The 12,431-nt window shown below is 42.5% G+C and overlaps 1 protein-coding gene across 1 annotated transcript in view; it reads left to right on the top strand.

Moving 5' to 3' along the window:
• Nucleotides 1-12,431, top strand: part of LOC106812560 (ATP-dependent RNA helicase HAS1-like) — a gene marked incomplete in the record, with an annotated part of 27,986 nt that overhangs the window by 361 nt on the left and 15,194 nt on the right. The window contains 2 exon segments of the mRNA XM_014816459.1: nucleotides 5,807-6,253; nucleotides 7,077-7,249. Of these exon segments, the coding sequence (XP_014671945.1) occupies nucleotides 5,861-6,253; nucleotides 7,077-7,249 (566 nt within the window).

Below are 12,431 nucleotides of genomic sequence, written 5' to 3'. Positions count from 1 at the left end.
CGCTTATAAAATAGTTTGTTCGGTGTGTGTGTGTGTGTGTGTGTGTGTGTGTGTTGTGTGTGTGTGTTGGTGTATAATGTCAAGACATTTCTCTGTGTGTGTGTGTGTGTTGTGTGTGTGTGTGTGTACTTGTGTGTGTGTGTGTGTGTGTGTGTGGTGTGTGTTGTGTGGGGTGGTGGTGTGTGTGTGTGTGTGTGTGGTGTGGGTGTGGTCGTGTGTGTGTGGCCAATGGGACGAGAACCCGAAGGGCGTAAAAACTGCGTGACCACATCAGTGCCATTCGTGCTAAAATGCTATACGTGGCGTTACCCAAGCTATAGGCCAACCCCATGGCTAGCTATCGGCGTTGCGAATTCAGTATGTGATGGTGGCCGAATATTAAAGTTAAGATAATCTAGAATTGAAGTGTTGTTGCGTGCATGCATGGCTGGTGATGCGTTGGTGTGGTGTGCTGTCGCTGCGTCGCCATCGTGTATGTTGTTAGGTTTTCGTTCTCATCACGTATAAGCTTTAATATAAATCGCTACTACTTCGTTGCTGTTCTCATTGAGTGTATTTACTTTATGGTATAATATAGCATAGATAGTTTATACTAAGGCTTCGTAACGCGAATCACAAAGAGAGTGATAGAAAACAGAAAGTCCTTTGCTAACGTAAACAATTGTACTTAGTTAACCGCAAGGACAGAGTTAGCCTCATGAGGCTCTATGGGTTTCTTTCTATTTTTCATTTTAGCGTTAATAATGCCTCGCTACATAATAAATTCGTTTCATGGTTCAATCACATTAGAAATATAATTTATGGTTTAATAGATTTTTATAAACTATACGACTACAGTTTGATTACAACGACGGTGGCCGCCTCAAGCGCACGAATCTGAGAAGTGCGCAAATAACCACTTTCATAGATCCAAGGGCTACAAGGACGAGGTTTTCTTATTATTTAGACCTTCATATTAAAAGCAAAGAGGATTGTTATATCTTTATTATCGAGCATATATCGGGGTTTCCCAAGATTAACATATATGATAAATTTGCCTAAAAGATGATAATCGTTCGGTTAAATTAGCTTTAGGTTAAGTATATAATTGGTACTTTTGTGATTAGGCCCTCGGTCATTTACCTGCAAAACTATAAATGCAAATACGCACTTTTTCAGGGCTGCAGCGGTCGCGGGTGTTATGGCGCCCTCTCAAATCGGTATGCGTTGATGGGTAGTTGATAATTAAGTTATTCTTGGTGGACCCATGAAACTTTTTATGTAGCGCAATTATAACCTAAATTAGCTGAAAATAACCCTAGAACCTAGAGGCTACTGTTCCTTTAACTAGTTAATTTGTTTACTACGAAAGGACTTTCTTGTTTTCTATCACTCTCGTTTGTATCGATACTGAAGCATATATAAATATCTATGCTATATATAGCATAAAGTCAAACCCATAGACACACGAGTGTGTGATTAATTAAACCTACGTGAGAACGAAAACACTACACACACGTGCGCGCGCACACACGCACACGCACGCAGGCACGCATGCATGCACGCACACACTTCAACTTCTACTTCTACTCTATATTGGCCACCATCAACATACTGATGATTCTGCCAACGGCCGTAGCTAGCCATGGGGTTGTGACCTATAGCTTGGGTAAAGCCAGGTATAGCCTTTTAGCCGAATGGCACTGATGGTGGTCACAGCCAGTTTTTTACGCCCTTCGGTGGTTCTTTTACGTCCCCATTGGCCACACACACACGTACACACACACACACACACACACACACACACACACACACACACACACACACACACACACACACACATTTTAGCGTACATATTAGTTGTTTTTGTGTGTGCCTTTAATTTCAATAGCTTTCGATGATTTTGTGGGTGCCGTCGCTATCTTTCACTAACTTTGTGGGCGGAATCGCTACTTTTCGGTGCATTTCGCCGTCATTCGGTGCCTTTCAGGATTTAGATGATCTCTATCTAAACTTGTTTTGCCATGTGCTAGGAGTTGCATGGCCGCCAGTGGATTGATGATCAAGTGCAATGAATGCGCAAAAGATAGTTTAATTATTCCATTATAATCACTATCTTGTAGTAAGTCGTTACTAATCGATAAATTAGTACTAGATCAGAGATCAAGGCTTAATGCGACTTTGAGATGGTCCCCAACTGAGTATAAACACTGTCACTAGTCTAGTTATAGCCACAGCACTTAAGTTCCCTTCTCGCTTAAAGCCGCACAATGCGCATCCAAACGCTAATTTCTCCAGTACTAGACTAGCAAATACTTCGTGGCATGCATAATCACACTAGCTTATGACAAAATAAACTCTAGTTGCTCCATTTCACTGCGCGTTTGCTTAAAACCCACAAGAAAAGGTGAGAAAACTGGCATTCTGGCGCTAACGCCGGCTTGTTTGCCAAACAATTTAGCCTCGAAGTGGTTATTTAGATTTATTTATTTCGATAATTACTAGTTGGTTAGGGTGACGTCACATGTTTTTATCTTTGCTACACCCGTACCGCAGCACCGCTGCCCGCTGCACGGTTGCTTGGGGAAACTGTCAACAACATCGGAGAATCTGAACAACATTGGAGGTATTTCCAAATACCTTTTATAAGACAACGCGCAGTGAAATGGGAGGAACTAGAGTTTATTTTGTCATAAGGTAGTGTGATTATGGATGACACGAAGTATTTGCTAGTCTAGTACTGGAGAAATTAGCGTTTGGATGCGCATTGTGCGGCTTTAACAATAAGTTAACGCTCATGAGTCATAGGGTCTATGTCCCCCAGGGTAATGCCGGGGACCCTACATCTATACCCTGGGTACGGTACGGTATATACCGGAACGTACCCTGGTAACTATCTAGCTGATAATGATATGGTTAGGGCTATAGGGTTAGGGTTAGAGTTAGGGTTAGGGTTAGAACTTAGGGAGTAGGCGTAGGCGGCTCCCTAGACTCGTTAGTGGAGTAGGCGAGGTACGGTCCGGCATATTAGATAGTAGTATTTAGTACCAGGGTACGTTCCGGCAGTACCCTGGGTGATATAGACCCTATCAGCAACAATAACACTAACAGTAACACTAACAATAACAGTGACACTACTCACTAGTCACTACGTTGGCGTACGCTACGTATGTACGTTGGCTACGTTACATACGCTAACTCCTACGACGTGTAACAGTCTGAGAGCCTGGTCGGTTTAGTCTAGTTAGGGTGAGAGGGTCTATGTCACCCCAGGGTACTGCCGGAACTAGCTCTAGTACTATAGCCCGCGTTCATTAACTGCCGCAGGCCTGCGTGCTGCCTCGGCTGCACGCGCTGCCTGCGGCAGTTAATGAACGTGGTCTATAGTACTAAAGCTATGCCGGAACGTACCCTGGGTATGGTCCGGTATACCGGAACTTACCCTGGTACTATCTAATATGCCGGACCGTACCTCGCCTACGCCACTAACAAGTCTAGGGAGTCGCCTACGCCTACTCCCTAACCCTAACCCTATACCCTAACCCTAACCCTAACCCTAACCCTAACAATATCAAATAGTTACCATGGTACGTTCCGGCAGTACCTGGGGGACATAGACCCTATGAGCTCTATAGTTAGTACTAGTAGTACTAGTAGTAACTACTAGTAGTACTACTAGTGCACGAAGGGTCGTTGTCGTATAATGGTATATAATAATTAATATGTACCCGAGGTAACTATCTGATATCCATGGTTAGGGTGTTAGGGTTGGGGTTAGGGAGTAGGCGTAGGCGACATACTTGCCGACACCTCGGGTACTACATATACGACAACGACCCCTTCAGCACTACTAGTACTGAGTACTAGTAGTACTACTACTACTACTACTACTACTACTACTAGTAGTACTAGTACTACTAGTACTACTAGTACTACTAGTACTACTAGTAGTAATTGAATCGTATGATTTGTACTGTAGTAGGCCTAGTATTACACGTGACATATACCCACATGTACTGATCTAGTATTATAGTAATATACTGATCACTAAATAAAAATCTGAAGTTTCAAATACGAAATAACATTTCATGTCATTCATTAGGGCTCTAGTATTTATACTACTAGTACTACTACTACTAGGCTATAGCCCGCATACGGTTGCCGCAGGGCTATAGGATCTTTCTTACGGATGCGCGGGACCAACTTAGTCACGCTTACTCACGGCTATAAAACGTCTGTGGTAGGCAATTAATGCTGCTTTACGCTTATCTGAAGTGAATATGTCTTAAGTTATATTCGCTACTAAAATTTAACCTCTAACTATCGTTGCAATTGTCTACTTGCGATATTTCTTGTGAACGAACATTATTTATGAACATAAAACGGCCATTTTTGGTGGCGCTGCAGCAGCGCCAGTCAGCGGGAACTATGTATTTCCGCACGTGGACGGGTCGGCGGGTTGTGTTGGCGCGAGTTTGCCCTTGACGTTGCCACAAATAGAGAATATAGAACCAGATATATCCATAAGTAATATCAGTAATATTTATATATTTATTAAAAATCCAATTAACGAATTACACTCATGTTCTTCTTACCTGATGCTGTTGGTAGCATTTGTGATTCGGACATCATTTTGCCCAGGCGATAGTGGCACTTGGTGCACACAGAGCCAGATGCTGAAATGTACAAACACACTTGAAGTACATACTTTTAATTTTTACTCCATATTTTTATTAGTTAAATTTGTTAATCTTGTGCAAACTAAACCATAATGACGTAATTCTATTCTTCTTATATTAATACAATTTCTACTTCTTTTTTAAAATGTAGTATGCATAAATACATGTCTTTCATACTTATATTAACTTTCAATAAAACCAAGGATACCAATAACCATCGAAATAATATAAATAACCAGGGTTATCTATATTATTTCTATGCCAATAACATAACATGCAAGCCATGTTAGCTTTAAAAATAAATAGAAAAATTGAGTTTACGGTATCAAACGTATCGTTCCACTATTCAAGCATCAGAGACAGTTAATGGTACTTGCACATGTAGCAATCAATTTCAACGTTATACCACTCGCCATCTCGCTGCAACTGCTTTTGCTATTAGAGCCCCCACCACCACAACTACTCTCGCGCTCGACGCATATCCATGATAACATGTTAATATAGCGAAGTCATTAAAGTTACACAGCTGTATCTTTATTACTGTACTACTGGTATAGCAAAGCCTAGCTATCATAGATTTTAGATCTGTATTCAGGGTTCTCCAAGCTTTTTCATTATAGCATGGCGGGTGCTGCCTTTACGGTCCTAGTTGCAAATCGCCGAAGGCGGTTTGCGTGCTAGGGGGTCCGGGGGCTATGATATTTAGCATGGCGGCTATGATATTTAGACTGGCGGGTGCATTTTAGGATGGCGGGGCTCGACGATAGCCTGGCGGGCCGCCAGGCTATACGTGCTCTTGGAGAACCCTGGTATTAGTAGTATCCTAGATATATTCTGTGAGCACGAACGCGGTGGCGGGAGGGCGCACTTGATTTGGTTGCCAGTGAGTTTATCAGAAGAATACCCGGCTGCAGTACCTGTCAGTTGAGCGCTGTCGCTCTGCGGCACTTGTTTGCATGGGTAATGTAGCTGGAGGCAGAACAATAATCTATCACCAGATTCCAGCTATTTTTGTCGAATGACAGATATATCCTGCATGAGAAAGAACTTCACCATTGTTTACATGTATATTATTCATAAGCAATTATTACCCACTAATTAGCTGAGGGTTATACAAAGTAATACTCTTGGAATTAAATCTTTTCCAGTGAGTTCAAGTGTGGCAGACAAGAAAGCAAAAGAACCTTGTGTAAAATTCCCCAATGAATGTGATGGATGCAAAGGTATCACAGATGTCACTTGCTAACACAAACTCAATAAAAAATAAGAAGAAAAGGACAAAGAAAAAGAAGGCAGATGCGACAGAACCTCAGGATGCTGATGTGACCACCACGAGTCCTGTAGTGCCCAAGCAGACAACGAAGAAGAAGAAGAAACGAAAGCTAGAAAGTCAGGCCTCACCTAGTAAGAAACTAGCAAAGAAGGTTAAGTGTGCGTGGCAGAAGAAAGACAATGTCTCAGATGAAGAGGCAAGAGAAGAGGAGCTACTAGAGGAAGGTCAGGAACACGAATCTGATACTCAAAACGGAGATGGAAACGATGAAACCTTACCTTATGACTATGAAGATCCACAGACACAAGAATGTGCTGTTAATGTGAGTATTGCCGAATGTCCTATTTTTCCATTCATTGCAGGTCATGTGTCAGAGTTATTGGCATTTTCCCAGGCAAGTAGTATAGGCAAGATGATTTAACCAAGTAGTTTATGTCACAGCATATATATATACATGTATAATGCAGCAACTAAAAGGAAGAATATGTCTATTGAACACTACACTTTAATAACTGGCAACTTGGGTCATTTATTAAGTGTGTAACCTTACAGGCAAAATTTGCGATGTGGCTTACTAATAAAAAGCTCAATTGAAAATCATCTGCATAAATTTGTCAGCAGTTGTCTACAATTTGAATTGCAATTGCCAAAGCTGGTGTGGCAATACTTTCTACACTGCACATTTTCATACGTATGCTGGACCATACACATGCTCAGCTCGTTACTGGTGTGAGACCATACAGGAACCATATCTTTTTTCTAAACTGTTACTTTTATTGCCGTGTGATACAGTGTGTACTCGCACCCAATTTTTATTGGGACTGTTAGTAAGCAACATTGAGAAGGCTGGTTTGTAAGGTAGGTGCATTGAAATTAGACAAAGTAATTAATATGAATTTGACAGGAAGTGTATACACTTATAAACGACACACAGTATCAGTTATTCTAGCATTCACAAACAGTGCTGATTAGATGGCCATATTATTCCTTTTTCCATACAGAGTAAGTGAAATCATGTAATGTTTTGTAATTTCAATGGTTAGAGTGTATAAAACAGAGATGGCAAAAAAGTGTATTAACTAAAAAGGGTGTTAAAGTAGGAACTTTAATATTACATCATATTTTAACATGAATTTTATGTGTAGCAGGATGAGGATGAGCTACCTGGTGCGGGAAATAGTGGGATTATGACGGATAGCTCGTTTGAGTCACTGCGAGGCAGTGTCTGTGACGATACCCTGCGTGCGATAGCAGACATGGGCTTCACACACATGACTGAGATCCAGGCAAAGTCGATACCACATTTGGTGCGTGGCAGGTAAGATAGAGTATTAATTAAAATATAACAGTAATAATAGGGAGAATATGAAAATAATGGATTGTAAGGAAGATAAGATAGGAGCTCAGATAGACAATTTTTTAGTGGCGAACATGCTAACCATTCATCATGTTCGAGTTATGTAAAACTAGAGTGATATTGCGAATGAAAAGCATATTGCAGTGTTGTGGATATATAGATCCTGTGTGCGTGCGTGCGTGCGTGCGTGCGTGCGTGCGTGCGTGCGTGCGTGCGTGCGTGCGTGCGTGCGTGCGTGCGTGCGTGCGTGCATAGGTGCATACGTGCTTCTGAGTCTAGATGTGCGTGTGTGTGTGTGCATTCCATCCTCATTGATGAAAGCCTGATATCGCAGGCATCTCGATGATTATCTTCCACAGCCTCGAGTTTTGTGGAGCAAAGGTGTAGCATGAGAGTGAAATGCCAGACCGTTCCTTTATGTAATTAGACCACCTTCTCATTGAATGGCTTCAAAGTGTCTGACCTGCCACTGAAGCTCATATACTATGGGCTAGTTGGTGTTTTGTGCATTCTAGCTGACTCTTAGAAACCTGCTGTAAGCGTCTAACTCGAAGGCATCGATCTTTCTTCTGCCATGCTTCTTTACAGTCCAACTCCTCGCAGCATGCGTGGCAGTGGGCCATCCGAATGACCCAAGTACCTTTTCTTGGTGCTCGATCTTTCTATAATTGTAAGAGGTAATTGATGGTTTTGTGGATGATTCCAAACCAGATGCGAAGTTTCTTGTGGCAGTTGGGTTCTTGGTTGATGTTCACTCCAAAGTACATAAGTGCACTCGACTGTTTGAGGTGCGTTTCATTGAGGTACATGTCAGTTGTTGTTTCTTTGCAGGGTGTTGTATTAAAGTTAGTTTTTCACAATAGTGGTCTCTAGTGAGTGAATCCTCAAGACAGGGCATGTAATTCAGATTTTTAGCACCGGCCTAGAAGGCTGGTAACAACAGTTTTTTAACCAGCCCTCACAATTTTTTTTTTCAAAAATAAAGATAAGACTTTCACTGACTCTTGCTTGTCCAAAAAATGTTGTAGTGCGCATTCTGGCGTGCATACACGTGACGTCACCGGTATTGTATATACATGCCATGTGTTTTGCTTACAGATCCGGTCCATGTATATTATACAATACCGGTGACGTCACGTGTACGCACGCCAGAATTTCAAACGGGAATTTCCAGTAGTGCTTACTTTGTGGAATAAAAGGATAAATACATGGTGTAAAGTTGTGTAAAGTGTTCAAAAAGATAGGTGAGATGTCCACGTAGATAGATAAGTGTTAAAAAGCCCGATAATTTTGCGTTTTGCGATCCATTTTTCGTGGGGACAGGTGGTGACAGGTTGCAGTTGTTATTTCCAGCCGACAATGTGCTATAGCCCTGCGGCAGTCAATGTACGCGGGCTATAGTACTAGAGCTAGTAGGTAGGTAGATAGATATATAGATAGAGCGATAGATAGATAGATAGAGCAATAGAAAGATGGATGGATGGATAGCTAGATAGGTAGGTAGATCGATTTTTAGCTCAGCTGACGAAGTCGGGTGCAGCTTGTAGAATCGCATGATTGTCCGTCCGTCCGTGCATCCATCCGTGCGTCCGTCAACAGTTGGGCACAAATCTTAACCGCTCGACGTACGGTCTTGATATTCGGGACGTTGGGGGGGGGGGATCGTGAAAAGGACTTGGGATGTCGAATTTGGCGGTTAAGGGTCAAAGGTCAAGATGTGTCAATGGAGGGGGAATATTTCTCCCTTAACTTAAGGTATAGGAGGAAATAAGGAATTAGAGTAATGGGAGAGGGATGTGACTTTAATAAAGCATGGGAAATTCGTTAGAATAAAATATTTACTAGCCTTAGACATACCGTAAACGATTGTACTGGGCGCGTAAAGCTCAACCAAACTTAGAGTTCAAAGTGCGTACACAGTACATTCGCCTAGGCTCGTGCGAGAATCGGTTTCCACCTGCGTATACACCCGGGATCCGGAAGATACAGACATAAACGTACGGACACCGATTCTCTCATTCTGTTGGGCAGGCAAAGTGTTTCCTCCATAATCGCGCGTAACTGTTTGAAGCGAATAGGCAGCTACTATACTGAAGCTCTTGGCGCCCGGTAGCGTCGCGTGAGGGATGCGTTGGTGGTCATTCAGAGAAAAGTGGGAGATTAAGAGTGGAGCTCGCTGCTGATTGCGGTGGGCGTATGTGCGTGCGTTGGGGGGCATACCAAGACTGTAAAATGAAGTCAAAGATTAGTCTCGGCCGAGTGGGTGACTGCTCGGGTACGAATGTCCAAGGTCTCCACAGCGAGCACAACTTGGAGCAGTCGCGCGAGGGCACACCAGAAGTGAAGTACTGACGTTATAGTATCTGGCCTATTAGTGTTCAAGCGTTAGGCGAGTTATGAGTCAGAATTTGCTAGGCAGCAGAATGGATAATCGTTGAGTCGTACGATTTAGATCCTGTATCTCCGGCATTGAGGCAGGTGTATACGAGGAAACGATTGTGCACGATGCTGAGGTGGAATGATACTGTGTACGATTTGAGCTGCAAGTTGTTGAGATCGCATAGTAAATTGTAAGGTATTTGCTAAGGCTAGTAAATGATGTATTGCCTTGTAAGTGAAGTCAGCACTCCTTCGCTATTTCTCGATACTTCTAATTATATAATAATATATAAGGTGCATAGTATGTTGCTGTAGCCGAGCGATCATAATAAACCTGTGTAGGCAAGACTTATAGAGCCGACACCGCGGTCTAACTAACGAGAACAGTTGGCAATTTATCCATTGGAGTGCCAGTTATATCATGCCTAACTCCATATGCAAATGGAACAGTCTGTTTATTAAAGACCCTGGTTACTCCTGAATAGACTATCTGTGATAACACGATGTTGAAGATGGTTTTACATGTGCATGTCACGTGGTTTTGATTGTGTGTTTGGGTGTGAAACGGTGTGCTTCATGCACGCGCAAGAATGTAGTAATACATATGCATTATTTAATGGAGGAGTCGTTCATTCTAGGGTTTCGGGTTATTTTCCAGTTAATTTAGGTTACAAAATTAACGCTACGAGCATAGTGTGAAAAGTCTTCACATGGTTCAATCCCGCCATGTGAGACAATATTATTAAAAAATGTTTTGTTAAAACTAACGACTACAGTTTTGATTAGCTAGACGAATGGTGGCGCCAACTCAGAAGCGCAACGATCTGATAAGTTGAGCAAGAACCGACTGTGTTCAGGCCGCCAGCAGGGCTACCGCACCGACGGGTGTTTTCTTATTTATATCATTTAAAGCAAAAGGATTGTAATATTTTTATATAACGACATATAGTTTCAGTTATATTATGGATAAATTTGTCCTAAAACTGACAGTCGTTCTGGTTAAATAGTAATTAAGGTAAAATATAGCATTGCAACTTTGTGATTACCCTCGGTCCTGTAACGTGATGCGAAATAAATTGGACAAAGCGCTAACGGTTTCAGGGTGGCAGCACGGTCGCAGGGGTTGTCATGCGTGCTGTTCAAATTTCGTAGGCGGTTGACGTGTGGATAATTTATTATACACAATTAAATAGATACTGGTAACACAATACATGTGGGTATAGTCGTTGTTATATGCAGTAAGTACAGTTGTATGCAGTAAAATCCTAGAGTCTACTATCCCTTTAATTGTTGTGGTCATTGTTTACTCAGGGCAAGCAGAAACAGATAAAACGAACAGCAACATTCTTTGAGTTTTGCAACACAAAAGAGGGCATCCTTCTCTGTACAGACGTGGCTGCCCGTGGTCTGGGATATCCCACAAGTTGACTGGATTGTCAATATGACCCTCCAGATGACCCCAGGTGACCACAATTGTGTTGAAAATTTCGTTTACCAAATATTGAGATGTTGGTGCATATAGAGCTTCATCTACATAGTCAGATGGGCAGGCTTGTAGAATCGCTTGATGTTGAACCGTCCGTCGTACCGATCCGTCCGTCCTCCGTACCGGTCGTGTCCGTCCGGTGTCGTCCGTCGCTCAACAGTTGGGCACAAATCTTAACCGCTCGACGACGGGTCACGATATTCGGGTGCGTTGGGGGGATCGTCAAAACGAGTTGGCTGTCGAAGCTGGGGTCAAAGGTCAAAGGTCAAGAGTGTAAAAAGAAGGGGGGAACATTCACTCCTTAACTTAAGGTATAGGGAGGAAATGCAGATTGGCGGCACAAATCTAAAACGGCTCGACCTAGGCTCGTGATATCGGTGTATAGCATCATGGTAAGGAAAAGCCATCACTGTGCCGAAATTGGGAGGTCACAGGTCAAAGTCATGGCACAGGGCAGATTTTAGACATTTTCTGAGACATGGTCTTGACGGAGCGATTGAAAAACTTTTTTGTTTCAGCGGTGACCTAGCATTTTTTATGGCATTATTGAATGGACATGAGAAATGTACTTTCTGCTGACATGCGAAGAGTAAGGTGTCAGATAACCTTTTGACGCATCAGAGGAGGGTTAAACATGGATTTGTTGACTGTCTGTAGAAAAGACATTTGACATGCTGGGTTGGCTAGTAGAATCTATAACATGCCTGGATGTATGAGGCTACAATATCAGCAGTGAAATTTCAAAAGCTAAATTTGGTTTAAAGAAGGTTTTATTCCTTACAATCGTTGATTAATTTATATGGCATTCTGGTAGTGTCGTATGTTACGATGTGAACGTATGCACGCCAGTGGCTAGCTGCCAGTGCATGTGTTGTAGTACTGTGAGTTTTTGCGCTTTAATTGTTACAGGTGGCAGCTCTCTATTCGCGCAGCCTTGTAGGCTTGCGTAGGGTAAAAGGATTGAGTGCTTTCGCTATTCTGTCTTGGCAGATAGTTGTTGCTACAGTGGCTACTCGTATGATGGGAGCTTCCATCTTTAATTTGAAGACACTTAAACGTTAGCGCGGCCACTCGTGGCACATTCATATACGATCGCAACGAACATTCTTTTGAGAGGTTCCTCGATACCATCCGCTGTGCATTCCACGCAATGTTTCGGCGTGTGTATGTGAACACATTTGGGACTAACAGGGTTTACTTAGAATCCCAACGACTACTCGCACACAGAGTCAGCCGCAGTAGACATTAAATGAGCGCTGTACTGCTATGCGGAACTTG

The sequence above is a fragment of the Priapulus caudatus genome, unplaced genomic scaffold (assembly GCF_000485595.1).
Source record: "Priapulus caudatus unplaced genomic scaffold, Priapulus_caudatus-5.0.1 Scaffold661, whole genome shotgun sequence".
In the NCBI taxonomy this organism is placed as follows: domain Eukaryota; kingdom Metazoa; phylum Priapulida; class Priapulimorpha; order Priapulimorphida; family Priapulidae; genus Priapulus; species Priapulus caudatus.
The sequence above is the reverse complement of the archived record's forward strand: the minus strand, read 5'-3'. Positions and strand labels throughout refer to the sequence as shown.